The 14,695-nt window shown below is 45.2% G+C and overlaps 1 protein-coding gene across 15 annotated transcripts in view; it reads left to right on the top strand.

Annotated features, from left to right (window-relative positions):
- Positions 1-10,468, top strand: part of TMEM132B (transmembrane protein 132B) — a 354,195-nt gene extending 343,727 nt beyond the window's left edge. For all 15 annotated transcript variants that reach the window (XM_081540527.1, XM_081540522.1, XM_081540520.1 and 12 more), the window contains 4 exons: positions 1,606-1,811; positions 4,199-4,469; positions 7,241-7,432; positions 8,778-10,468. In XM_081540527.1, the coding sequence (XP_081396653.1) occupies positions 1,606-1,811; positions 4,199-4,469; positions 7,241-7,432; positions 8,778-9,926 (1,818 nt within the window). In that variant the 3' untranslated portion in view covers positions 9,927-10,468. The remainder of the gene's footprint in view (positions 1-1,605; positions 1,812-4,198; positions 4,470-7,240; positions 7,433-8,777) is intronic.
- The last annotated feature ends 4,227 nt before the right edge of the window (positions 10,469-14,695 follow it).

Below are 14,695 nucleotides of genomic sequence, written 5' to 3' on the forward strand. Positions count from 1 at the left end.
CTGGAGGTCAGGGGACTCTGGAGGGCTAAGCTCTGACAGGGTGGGAAAGCGCTCCCCAAATGAACTCAGCATGATGCGTAGTTACCCATCAGTACCCCTGTTCATTGCTTTGTAACCCGGGGTTGTCAGGTTAGTGTCACTGTGGTTTCATCCCATCTTCCTATTACTGGCCTTGCTTAATTCTGCTTAAAGATTCCCAGAGATGTCGGTGACATGGTGAGGTGGCAATGACAGGGACCTGTGTCTGTCATTCTGATGTAAGGATGTAAGCATCATTTTAGTTATTTTCTCTTCATTGTTTGATTTCACTCTACCATGAACCAAGCTCATATTTTCCTTCTTGTGGAAGCAAATTCACATTCATGTCCTTTTTCTAGGGGCGGGGAGGGGAGGACAAGTGGTGATAATTCATCCCAAACAACGTGGAGGTTTGCTTTTAGAGTTTGCACCTTGATACTGCTGGCATTGCTCTGGGCCGTTCACCTGGTCGCATGGAGGAAGCAGTTGGACGTGTGCACCTGGGGCTGGGAAGGGAGGCTGGGCCGCAGGTACCGATTCAGGTGAGGAAGAGAAGGTCATGAGTGAGTCTTCATTTGTGGCTTGGGAAACAGGCCGCTTGGTGGCACTCCAGGTGAGCTGGGTATCACTGCCAGCAGGCCAGTATCCCTAAAAGTAGTGTGTGACCTGGAGCCAGTGACACATCACATGGCTGGCCTCAGGTGCTTCATCTGTAAAGTGAAGGTTGCAGACCCCTGGCAGTTTTGTGATTCTGTGCTAAACTGGTTGTTGCCTTTGTGTCTTCTGCCCATAAAGTGACCTCCTCCCCCTCCCCATCCAGATACGTAAAAGACATTCATTCTTCTGATGGTCTAGGAGAGAAAGCCATCAACGTTTTTCTTGCTTCTCCGGAAGATGTGAAGTGCCGCAGGGGCTTACGTTGTCTGATACCTAACCTGCAAATGCATCGTGTTAAAAGGGTGCCTGTCCCATGTGCTGAGTCAAAAGTCCTTAGCAGGATGCCACATGCTCATCTCCATCCCCTAAAATTAATGCAAAATGTAATGGGGCAAAAATAATTGTATCCACATTTCTGATGCATTTCATGAGGGTATTTCTACAAAGTTCTTAATCTAGTGCAAAGCTCTCTTGGTTTTTTCAGAAAAAAAAAAATCCCCTTTACAGCTCAAATGAAGTGTTGTTTTAGTAACATATGGATACCTTTTAAACATCTTCAGATACAGTGCACAAGTGAAATATGCTGCACCTGGGGTTTGATTAGTGATGGTTTGAGTACATAAAGGAGGTGAGGAAAAGGAAAAAAAAAACACACAGAAAAGGCAACAAAGGTTATGGAACTCCATTAAATTATATTTATGGTTTTAGTTGTCAGTAGTTTGTAATGCAGAATGGTTTTCCTGGAGTCTATTTATCAGTATCGTCACCAATTAGTGCCTACAAATTAGCTTTTGTTCAAGCCATGTTCTGCTGGTTGGTTGTCTTGGGGTCTCATACATCAGAGCTGTTGCGGTTCGTGAACTTTCACTGTCAGGTTTCACATGTGCTTTTTCTTCTGATGTGTCTGGTGATTCTGTCCCCTCCCCCAAGGTCTCCAATGGCTGTGATTCGGTTTTTGTGAATGGGAAGGAGATGAAGAGCAAAGTGGACACGATCGTGAACTTCACCCACCAGCACTTCACCTCCCAGTTAGAGGTCACGGTCTGGGTGCCCAGACTCCCCCTACAGGTTGAGATCTCGGACACGGAGCTGAGCCAGATCAAAGGATGGAGGATCCCAGTGGCCTCCAATCGAAGGTGAGGAACTAAGGGTGTGGGGTGATCCTCAGAGGAGGCTGTGGGTCTGAGGCTCCTGGGGCTTGGATCTGAGGCAAAACATCCTCAGGGACCCAGGCTCCAGCAAAACTGCATCTACAGCGGGTAGTAACAGGAACAGAGTTAAGATGGATCTGACTTGGGTCCTTACTCTGACAGGAGGAAATTATAATAGGGATACTATAGTAAGCCCTCTACATACGAACCCTCATTTTGTGAACTTTCAAAGATGCCAGTGCATGTTCGCATAGTCCAGTCCCATAAACTAGTGCACGTGTCTGGCATGCGTTGTCACACGGGCACATCTTCTACAATTGGCTGTGCTTTTGTGTACTGTATAGAGTACAGTAGTACAGGGTCTTTGTTTCAAGCCCAGGATGTCCAGAAGTGAGCATAAAAGCAGTGGTGATGTAGCCGACATTGTTAAGGAGTGCCAGCTGTTGTACTGTGCTACTGAACTTTTCAAGGACCTATGCTGTAAGATTAAAAATATTTTCTTTATTTTCTGTGTTTGTTTTTATGAACTATTTGCATGAAAAGTGTTATAAACCTATTACAGTAAGCTACTCTATAGCGCATTGTGTTAGTTGGGTACCTAGGCTAACATAGTTGGACTTACAACAAATTGAACTTCAACGAATGTGCTCTTGGAACAGAACTCATTCGTATGTAGTGGGTTTACTGTCATATTATCTACCTCATAGAATAGTTGCTAAGATTCATTAAAATGGTGCAACACATAAGAAGCACACAGCACAAAACCTGGCATTTAGGGAATAGCTCTATTCCCCACTGCCCTAGCGTTCTTTCCTGCACTAGCCATTCTCAGTTTCCTGCTTGTAAACGTCAGCCATCCTTAGTGGAGCACAGTGCAGTGGCTAAGCTCTGAACTCTGGAATAAGGCCACTAAGTTTTCACCCTGGCTTTTCCACGTTTGGGTTTCTCTGGTGGCTCAGATGGTAAAGAATCTGCCTGTAATGTGGAGGACCTGGGCTCGATCCCTAGATTGGGAAGATCCCCTGGAGAAGGGAATGGCTACCTACTCCAGTATTCTTGCCTGGAGAGTTCCATGGACAGAGGAGCCTGGCAGGCTACAGCCCATGGGGCCACAAAGAGTCAGACACGACTGAGCAACTTTCACTTTCCCACAAATAGCTGTGCAACCTTGGACAAGTTATTTAACTTCTCTCTTCCTGTTTCTTCATCTACAAGTTGGAGATGACAATAGAGTAACGGAATAGAGTTGTTCCAAGAATTCAGTGAAATGATACACCCTGCAGCAGTCAGAACTCTAAAGATAGCATTTATTCACTTTACAGGAGCACATGAGGCAGGACCCGGCACATAGTCTAACTCAGGACACATGAGTCTCTGCCCCTCTCTCCCCTGACACAAGACCCTGTCCACCAAGGGCCCTGCAGACCAGTCAGCAGCCACCAAACCAGGTCCTCTCAGAGGGGACACTGGACAGGTTCATCTTGAGGGGAAGTTTATGGAATAGCGAAGCCAGAGAGGGTTTCTCAGGGCAGGTCGTGGGCAGGCAAGTGGACGAGAACTTGTGTCAGGACAGGGGGAAGGGCGGGCCAGGGCGCTGAGGAAGGAGAAGTCAGGATGCGTGTGTCAGATGTGTTTCAGTTGTTTTAGCAGCTCTGTGGGTCAGCAGTCACTTAGGTCAGGCGGGTGGGAGATGGGAGATGTACTCTGGTCACTTTAGGGCCCTGAGCTCAGAGAAAGCTGCTTCTGCAGAGATCGAAGGGCCCTTATCCAGGGCAGGGGCTGGATGGGGGAACCGTCCCCAGGTGCCAGTTCACGGGGGCCCACCTCAAGTGTCATCACACCTGGCTTACAGCTCACACTCACCTGCAGGATGTCAGGGGCATCATTCTCATCTCCACTCCCAAGGTGAGGTGCCCAGGGGGGTTGACCACTTGCTCAAGGCCAACAGGGAGGAGTGGCCACTGGCCGCACAGGGCTCTTCTGACCCCAGACCTCACGTTCCTCCTGCAGCCCACCTTCCGCACCATCCCTGCACAGTGGGTCATGAGGAAATTGCAGGTTTCCAGAACACAGGACAGAAGCTCAGTCTCTGCCTCTGGCTGATCCGCCAGCTCTGGGAGCGTGAGTCAGGGCCGTGCTGGGCTTCTGTGTTCCGAGCCTGTGGCAGCACGTGTGACGCTCAGTGACCACCGCACAGGGTCCGGGGAGTGAAAGAAGCAGCAGACAGTGGGTGACCACTGGTGGGCAGCTCTGGCAGGAAGAAAATCCAGTTCACACCAAAGCATCACAGTCATGGGGAATCTGGACAAGGAGGTAGGGGAGACCCTTCTTCGCCAGGATGACATTGGCTCTGCTGTGTGTGTGTGTCCCAGGCCCACCCGAGACAGTGAAGACGAGGAGGATGAGGAGAAGAAGGGGAGAGGGTGCTCGCTGCAATACCAGCACGCCCTCGTGCGCGTCCTCACCCAGTTCGTGGCCGAGTCCCCCGACTCAGGTCAGCTGAGCTACTTGCTGGGCCCTGACTGGCAGTTTGACATCACCGACCTCGTGATGGATTTCATGAAGGTGGAAGAGCCAAGGATTGCTCAGATACAAGACGGCAGGACCCTGGTGGGCCGGGAGCCGGGCATCACCACCGTGCAGGTACAGGCACCCAGCACTCGCCACCTCCCCCAACCCTGGTCTGTGTTGATACGTGTCCAAGCAGATGCTGGAGTTCAGCGAGTGTGTGCATGAATCAGAGATTTATGGGCAGTGATAGAGGGTTCGTCAATTCTAACAATTCAAACTCAAATTAAATTTTGTGTTACTTTTTTTTTTTTAAGAGACTTCCCTGATAGTCCAGTGATTAAGAATCTTCCTTGCAGTTCAAGAAACATGGATTCGATCCCCGGTCAGGGAACTGGAATTCCAGTAGAATTGAAACAACTAAGCCTGTGGGCTCTGGAGTCCACTAGCCACAACTAGAGAGTCCGTGTGCCCCAACGAAAGATCCCGCGCAATGCAACTAAGACCCCATGCAACTACCTAAATAAATGAATGCTTTTATAAAAGGCAATAGAATTCACAAAAATTCACAGAACAATTGAAAAATATAAAGTAATGATAATAAAATTATATTGTATTTCCCCCCAAAGAAGGTCAAAGTCATTTTCAAATATTATTGTCTAGAGTAGCAAATAAAAACCTCAAAGAATAATCAAAGAAAAATGTTTGCCTTTTAGAGAGTTGAGAAAAAATATCTCATTTCTTTTACCAAAGCTAAATTTAACACACAGTCTAAGCAATCTTCCCCAATGTGATCCTTTACTTTTTATGTGTCACTAACAGAAGACAGTAGAACCTGTGAAAGCTAGTTTTATTTTCCTCAACTTGAGCATTAACCATTTAGCTATGTTTTACCTTGAACAGTGGACCAAAAAAATTTTTAAAACGTATTGCACTAAAAATAATAAAAACCACTCTCCACTTTACTATAACCAAACAGTAAAACTATTTTCTAGCCAGTGGACAGGATCATTCTGCAGAAAGAACGCTGCATATTTTTTTAATAACAAATTAAAAAGTTACTGCTCATAGTTCACGAAGTCAGATTTTTAGGTGTTGCCCAAGTCAATTTTTGACAAAGCTGGATTCAGTGTTACATTCTGTATCACTCTTCTGTTCCTGTGTAACAGATCAATCAAACATCTCCCAGCGTGAAGCACCGCTAATTTATTAACTCAGAGTTCTGAACGTTGGGAGTCCAGGTGAGCTTGGGGTACCAAGTTCAGGGTACCACAAGGCTGCGATCAAAATGTGGGTCAGGCTGGGCTTATATGGGGCTTTGAAGAAATATTTGCTTCCTGGCGCAGGCTGCTGGAAGAATGCAGTTCCTCGTGGTGCAGGACTGAGGACTCTGATTCCTTGTGGACTATCAGCCAGAGGTCATCTCTGCTCCTAGAGGTTACCTCCATCGCTCCTCACGGAGCAGATCCACCACCAGATTCTCACTCTTTGAATCTGACTTTCTCCTCTACCAGTCAGGGAGAAAGCGCTCTGATTTTAAGGGCCCGTGTGATTCCATGAGACCCACCTGACTAACCCAGTATGGTCTCCCTATTTAAAGACCAACTGTGCCATATCCTATAACATAATTGGGAGGGTGATTTCTCATCATATTCACAGGTTTGAGAGGTTAGACAGAACCTCTTTGGGAGGACAGGTATAGAAATTCTGTCCACTAGATATGCCTCTTCATTTGACACTTCCCTGGTAGCTCAGACGGTTAAGTGTCTGCCTACAATACGGGAGGACCCAGTTTCAATCCCTGGGTCAGATCTCCTAGAGAAGGAAATGGCAGCCCACTCCAGTATTCTTACCTGGGAAATCCCATGGACAGAGGAGCCTGGTAGGCTACAGTCCCTGGGGTCACAAAGAGTCGGACACGACTCAGCGACTTCACTTTCTTTCTTTCTTTCTTTCTTTCTTTCTTTCCTGATTGCAAGGGCTTCCCTGGTGGCTCAGTGGTAAAGAATCTGCCTGCCAGTGCAGGAGACTAGGGTTCAGTCCCTGGGTTGGGAAGATCCCCTGGAGAAGGAAATGGTAACCCACTCCAGTATTCTTACCTGGGAAATCCCATGGAGAGAGGAACCTGGCAGGCTACAGTCCATGGGGTCACAAGAGTTGGGCACGACTCAGTGGCTAAACCACCACCACTACCTGCTTGCAAGCTAGATGGTAAGTTAAGAAAAATAGTTTCTTAGGAGAGTAAGATTCCTTTCCCACTTTGCTCACCTGGTTTACCAGTGATGACACGGCAGCCCACACAATGGCGATGAGTGGCCCATGTGTATGTGTGTCGGTCACTCGGTCGTGTCCGACTCTTTGGGACCCCATGGACTGTAGCCCACCGAGCTCCTCTGTCCATGGAATTCTCCAGGCAAGAATACTGGAGTGGGTTGCCATTCCCTTCTCCAGGGGTGAGTGGTCCATAGTGAACATCTAATGCTCACTGGAAGGAGTAGGAGTAGGAAGAGATGGCTGAGCACCAACCTTTCAAAGAGCTTTTACTGCAATTCTGCCATTTTCACAACTAAATATTATTTGTTGGAAAAATGTCAGTCTTTGGTGCCTAGTACCAAGGTAGGCAATTTTTAGTTATTGCCTCTAAATTAAATCAAGCTTAAAAAAATACAGTACTGTTATCATGATATGAATCAAAGGAAAGAAAATGGGCCAAGATGATACTTTTACTTAAAACTCCTTCACTTGGAGAGCGTAATTGAACAGGATCATGACTTAGCACGCACACACATCTTGCTCACATACACAATTTCGCTACATACACTCATAGTCACAGGAAACTGTGTGTATGTTCAGGAGTTTTGCATGGTGTGAGGAGCAGACACTAAGGTTTCTCACTGACTCTGCAGGTCCTGTCGCCTCTCTCTGACTCCATCCTGGCTGAAAAGACCGTGACCGTCCTGGATGACCGGGTTACTATCGTGGACCTTGGTGTGCAACTGGTGGCCGGCTTGTCTCTTTCCCTGCAGCCTCACAGGTTGGACAAAAGAGCCATCGTCTCAACAGCAGCTGCTCAGGACGTTCTTCAAGCCCCACAGCAGGTAAGATTCCAGAGTCCTTTTGTCGCTGGACAATTGGGACTGCTTCTTTCTCTGTCACATCTTGCAAAGGAGATAAATAGAGCACTCATAACTGGGACTGGTGATTCTTGAAGCTTCTTCCTATTTCTTATCCAATCTGTCCTGTCTCTGAGAAAAGTACTCAATGGCTTAGACACATTTTCCTCGTATGTTCTTCTTGCTTTAGAGCAGCCTTACCTATTTTAGACACAGTCTGCTGCTAGACCAGACCAAAGGCTCCCATATTTTTACTTTTGCCCAAGCAGGTGCCTATTGACACTTGGAATTTTCATTTCAGCTACTTGAACAAGCGTGGCTAATAGGCATCCAGTCGCCACTGTTGACAATGATTGCCAACTCTCAAACTCTCCCCCTCTTTAAACTTTGACATGTCATTGATAAAGAAACCAGGGCACTGTGCCTTTCAAGCAAACTGGTCTTATAATGCATCCTTCCATAAGCACGTCCAGCCAGTGCATGTTTTGCTTCGTCAGCATTGGCTTCCTAATAAGGAAAGTTCAAAGCAATGTTCTCTTGAGCAGGCGCCTGATTAGTTGCACATGAATTTGATTCAGATAAATTGTTTGATCTTTCAGAATGTTTTTAGAAAGGTCAAAGTCAAATTCTGTTGTAAGTCCCTTACATACGAACAAGTTCCATTCTGAGAGTGTGTTCAAAAGTCCAGTTTGTTCCTAAGTTTAACAAAATTAGCCTAGGTACCCAACTAACACAATCGGCTATATAGTACTGTAAGCCAGCCATTTGATAATACTTTTCACACAAATAATACATAAAAAACAAAAAAAAGTAAAGAAAACATTTTTAATCATACAGTACAGTACCAACTACATCACTGCCACTGCTTTTACACTTGCTTTCAGACATCCTGGACTTGAAATAAAGCTGCGGTACCACCGTACTCTATATAGTACTGCACAGTGAAGTACACAAAAGCACAGCCACTTGCAGAGGATGCACGCACGTGACAATATCTGCCAGATACAAGAACTAACTTGGGTGACTGGACATGCGAACCCACGTTGGCATCTTTGAAAGCTCGCAACTTGAAAGTTCATATGTAGGGGACTTACTGTAAAATACACTTTAATGCATTTGCTAAAGCATATTGTCTATTTCTTACATTAGTAGGGCTGTGGCTTATGGCTCATGCCAGTTCAAGGCAAGCCAAGAGCTGTTCACAATGATAAAACATAAAAATTAATTCTCAGTTTGTATATTTAAATAATATTACATAGAAAATCATATTTACATTTGCAAGTTTTGAAGGAACCTGATTATAACAATGCTTTGGTTTCATTTCTCTTAGGAAGCCATCGTCAGTTCTTGGATTTTGTTCAGCGATGGTTCGGTGACACCTTTAGACATTTATGATCCCAAAGATTTTTCAGTTACTGTCTCATCTTTGGATGAAATGGTGGTGTCTGCCCAGGCAAGCCTTCAGTCCAAATGGCCGGTTGTGGTTGCAGAGGGGGAAGGGCAAGGGCCCTTGATTAAATTAGAAATGATGATCAGTGAGCCCTGTCAGAAGACCAAGAGGAAGAGCATTCTTGCTGTGGGGAAAGGGAACGTCAAGGTCAAATTTGAGCCCAGTATTGATGAGCACCAAGGAGGCACCAACGATATTGAGGGCATAAACCGGGAATACAAAGACCACCTCAGTAACACCATAGATCGTGAAGGAAACCAGGAGAGAGCAGTTCAGGAGTGGTTCCAACATGGCGCCTCTGTTGGCCAAGAGGAAAATACCAACAAAAGCACAACCCCACAGTCTCCCATGGAAAGAAAAGATAAGAAGATGCTCAAGAGCGGTGGTCCAGATGCCTTCACAAGCTTTCCCGCTCAAGGGAAGTCGCAGGAACCCCATAATCCTAGTGACCTCACGGTGACCTCCAGGGGGCTTACTGACTTGGAGATCGGCATGTACGCCCTGCTCTGCGTCTTCTGCCTAGCCATCTTGGTCTTCTTGATCAACTGTGTGGCATTTGCTTGGAAATACAGACACAAAAGATTCGCCGTGAGCGAGCAAGGCAACATCCCCCATTCCCACGACTGGGTCTGGCTGGGGAATGACGTGGAGCTTCTAGAGAACCCGGTGGACGTGACCCTCCCGTCGGAGGAGCGCACCACCATGATTGACAGGGGGCTGCAGTTCGAGGAGAGGCACTTCCTTCTGAACGGCGGCTCCCAGAAGACTTTCCATAGTCAGCTGCTCAGACCTTCTGACTGTGTCTATGAGAAAGACATGAAAAACGACCCTCTGAGTTCCACAGGCCCCAAGAGGAAGAGGGTCAAGTTTACTTCCTACACCACCATCCTCCCGGAGGACGGTGGCCCCTACACCAACTCCATCCTGTTTGACAGTGATGACAACATCCAGTGGGTCTGCCCAGATATGGGGCTGGGAGAGTCCCAGGGCTTCAGAGACTACATGGAGAGGCTGCAGGACCAGATGTGAACTCCTTTCTCATGTTTGTATTCACCTTTATGCCTTCTGTTTTTTGAATGGTGGAGCTGTGAGTCTGATCAGCAATAGGGGATGATTTAACAGAGCTTCATTTGTGGCGGTCTGGCAGGATCCCTTTCTAAGCAGGTATCAGAGAGAGCAGAGGCAGCTAGGTTTGAAGCTAGGCAATGTCTCTGAATCAGCCACGTGTGGGTCCTAGAGAAATTCTAAGACAATGATTTTATCTGCTGCCTGGTACTAGCTCAGTTCCAATAGAATAAACCTGACCCCACAGACATTGTTAATCATCTCGTGGCAAAACAGCCGTGTGGAATTTGAAAAGACTTGGGTTTGATTTTTCTACTCCTAGACCTTTTAAAGCACAGTGGACATTTCTTGCCCTTGGCCTGAGATTGGACATACCTGAAAGATGCTGAATGTAGCCGCCCATATTTGTTACGAGCATTGCTCATTATTTTTATATATCTTTGCACTCACACCTGGTTCCTTTGACCTCTGCAATTCTTTTTGAAACACGAAGACAAGAAATTCCATTCTTTTCTCTGAGATCTGTTTGATTTACGTATGAGTTTTAGTCCCCACGATTTGCCACGTCCTGTTATTTCCTGGGTGTCTGTGCGGGAGTTCAGGGTCTTTCCAGTTTTCCATACTTCATCACTTAGGGGCAATAGCTAAGAAGCTAATCCTCATGCTGTCTTTCCCTTTTTGTGGTTGAACTTTGTTGTCTCAGATAGGGATGTGGGATTTTACTTAAAATGTTAATGTACTGTGAAGGGGGGCCATCTTCTTTACAGTTTTCTACATGATGCTTAAAAACTTTGGAGAAAAATTATGAACTGTGAACCTTTTATCTTCTGCTTGCAGGAGTCATGAGGACCTCCTTCTTGGAGTGCATTTCCGAGGGCAAAGCAGTCCTCAAAATAGTTGTATTGATACTAATGCTTTGTGGTCAACGCCGTTTGTTATCCAAACTGAAATCAAGGTCTAGAAATGATATGCACAGAAAGGAAATTGCATAGGAAGTACCTTCAGACCAAACTTTTCTTTTACCAGAGCAAAACTTTATTAGAACAGTAAGTGGAATGATGTTTCTAGTTAGTAATACATAGAAATCTACCCATTCAATGATTTCCACCCCACCACCAAAAAAGCTCATATATAAACATACATATATATATATCCCTAGTCATGACTCTGGCAGAGGTAAAACCTATATAGGGTGTACATTAATCAAGAAAAGCAGTGGGGTTTTTTTCCCAAAAAATTCATAAAATATATGACTATTCCAGAAGCTTCAGAAGCAATTGTGATGAAAAACCATAGCTATTGGGAAATTGAAATGGCAAGCGAGAGAGAGAGAGAAAAAAAAAGCATGATTCTTGCATAATTTTAAAATAAATAATGTTTTTCAAAGAACAGCATGCCTGGTCTCAAGCAAAGCAAGAAATTCAGATTAGGAAACTATGGCAACATTCTATTAGGATGTGATAGCTGGAAAAACAGACACTGGATGAGTATGCCTCATTCCAAGCTTTCTTGAACCATTTGCATCTCAGAGAAGTAGAATTTTAAAGACCCAAAGTGGCCAGGACCCGCAGGAGATATTGAAACGGTTCCTTGACTCTTGATGGCTGATGACTAGGCTGTGATTCGGTGTGTGATAAGGGTGTGATTCAGTGGTTCTCTTATAGGGTTCCGTGGATGGGAACATGACAACCAGCCTCCTCCAGCCATGACATGGCAGGCATAGCATTCTCCCTGTGTCTCTTGCCCACAGGACTACAGTACATTTATAAACCATGCCTGAGTTACCAGTGATGCACTGCCTGACCTCCAGGGGCTGGTGTTCAGTTGCTCTTGTGTTTAAAATGGGGGTTAGGAACTGAAGGTGGTAAGGTTGCCCAAATCTTCCAGTTTGATTGGGAAATGAAGTCAGGAGACCCAGGTATTGGCTTCCAAAGGAGTTTTCAAAGAGATGGCTGAAACCTTGTAGGAAGAGCTGCTCTGGTAGCCAAAGGAAACTGCCTCTGCTTTTCAAAGGACTTGGTGGGGAGGTCGCTCAAAACCAGCTGTGTAGGGCTGGAGAGAAATTCACGTGCTGATGGAAACAGAGCTGTCCATATGAGTCCTGCTCCCCCTATAAGATATTATCAATTTTCTTTCCCTTTGACAGTCCAGACATAATAGGGGTTTCGTTTCTAAAACTGAGGACCCTCAACTGATACAGGGAGTAAGTCTCACACACACAGCAGGCTGCCTCCACTGGTAAAATGAGAGTTTCCACAGGAAGAATTCAGGAGAAGAGGAACCTACCATTGTCATGAGGAGCCTTATTCAGGAGCATGCAAGTTAGGCCACCTTCTATGGCCTGAGTGTTTGACGTGATGCAAAGAACACACTGGGGAGAATTAGAAGGAACCTTTGGTTTATAGCTCAGTTGGTAAAGAATCTGCCTACAACGAGGGAGACCTGGGTTTGATACCTGGGTTGGGAAGATCCAGTGGAGAAATGAAAGGATATACATTCCAGTGTTCTGGCCTGGAGAATTCCATGGACTGTATAGTCCGTGGGGTCGCAAGGAGTTGGACACGACTAAGCGACTTTCACTTTCACTTGGTTTCTCAACAGGGCTGGGAGCTGACCGTGGTCCTGAAGTTGCCTCCTGTGGGTAAGCTAGCATCCCCCAGAGTGATGCAGGCTGCATAAACCACCTTTGCTGGCTTATGTTGAGATTCAGTCAGCTCAAAATAAGATCAAATGGAAGGCTTCGGGGGGAGGGTCCCTTTCACCACACCACACACGCTTCCCTATACTCACACATACATACTCATACCCATGTGTGTGTGTGTGAATAGTGAAGAGCCAGAAATTCAGTTATTTGTGGGAGTCAACACTGTCAGTTGTTCTCAGATTGGGCATGGACAACTACTCCGCTGAACAGAATTTCACTGAAGCTTTTTCTGCTCTAAATACTTCCTACTGACTAAAATCTATGTGTTGTATCTGCTTGATTTTCAACCTGGTTAATTTAAAACAAATAGGAACTATACTTCCAAAATATTTAAACTAGAATGGGGGGAATGATGTAAATTATTAAGCCTTGAAATACGGTTCTCTGGGGGGGAGGCATGCATTTGCCTGGATTTTCCAGGTTTTTATGGCTGAGATATGTAAAGGATTGGTGTCAATAACCTGAAATAAGTGATGTAGATAGAATCCCTTTCTCTCCCATAAAAAACGGAATGCTCAGGCTCCCCCTGAGGCAGACACCAGCAGCCTCTAATGGGGACAGCAGGCTGTGAGCTCCGTGAATCACACGAGGGGCAATTCAGATTCCACGTGAGGACCAGGTGACCTACAACCATGGAGGATGTGAAACTACTGTCTCCAGGCCAGCGTACAGCTATCAAGGAGCAGCTGCCGCACAGAATTACTGGAGTTTAAACCTGCAGTGTTACATTTGAGATAAAACAAAAAGAAAAGACACTGAAAGTTTTCCCCAGAAACTTTCCGCAAGGAACACACAAGGTAGCTGACCTCAGAATACTCCATGTGAACCAAGAGAGAATCATTGACCCCTGGTGGTTTTCTGTTGCACACTGGCCAGGCTGCATTCCCAGACTGTAATCATGCTTAGACTGTAGGCAGAGAGTTTTTTATTTATAAAAAATTAATGCAGGGAAAAAAATGGATTAACTTTTGTCCCGTTGCCACATCCGTGGAAGAAGTATTTTGTACCTGGGTAGTTTTAAGTTTTAGAAATTGTGCATGTTGATCAACTTTCTTTTAGAAAAATGTCTTCCCAGTGTTGGGACGTTCGGACCACAGTAAAGTCTCTGTCAGGGAAGACCACTCATTCCAACTCCACTGACCACAAAGGGTGGTTCCGTCTGAATCCTTCCTTCATCACCTTTCTACTCTCATCAACTCAAAAACGGCCTCAGTTCTCCATTCTAGTCTCTGCAAATGACAAGATACGTGGTCTATAAACCCAGCAACCATCTTCTCCCTCAAAATTGTACTATGTGTAATGTATCACGTGTCACCTGTTATGTAAAGGAACAGTATGGGTGGTGGGAAAGTTATGCTGAAATATGGATAGCAGATATTTTTGTATGTAATATAGGAAATATACTGAAACACTGAAAGGTGTGTTGGAATAAATACCTTTTCAAATAAAAGCATGCAAAGCTGTAGCTTTTAAATGTACAGACATCCCACTCAGAAATATCTAAACTGATGGTGGGAAACATCAGAACCTGACATCGCGAAATGCACTGAATTAGAGATGCAGCCTTTAGAGGGCATGGCTTCTGTTGGGACTGTGGATGGAATCTGCCAGAACATTTTGATCTTACTCTTCCTTGCTTTTGGATTTCTTTTTCCTTTTTCCTTTCTTTTTTCCCAGAACTATTTCAGAAATAAAGTGACTTTGTTTTTCAGCATAAAGGTATATTCTAACCACAGGGTAACTCATCCTTTTTAACATGAAAATAAACATTTAAACATTCTCCAGTGGTTGCATTATTTTATCCACATTTTTCTCTTTTAATTGCAGCAGCTGTATGATTTGACTATATGTATTTTTCTTTTTAGCCAGAGATTTTAATACCTTTGATACAGCAATAAATGGAAACCTAAAGAAAACTGTTTCTTGAAAGTTGCAAATAGGGGGCCACCTCTTCCCGGATGTCTCAGAAGGAAGACTCTTGTTTCTCAGGTCCCTGTCCAGTGTCAAACCATGTTGGATTCGGTGCTGA

This window comes from Giraffa tippelskirchi, chromosome 11 (genome assembly GCF_054371585.1).
Source record: "Giraffa tippelskirchi isolate mGirTip1 chromosome 11, T2T-mGirTip1v1.2.pri, whole genome shotgun sequence".
Classification (NCBI taxonomy): domain Eukaryota; kingdom Metazoa; phylum Chordata; class Mammalia; order Artiodactyla; family Giraffidae; genus Giraffa; species Giraffa tippelskirchi.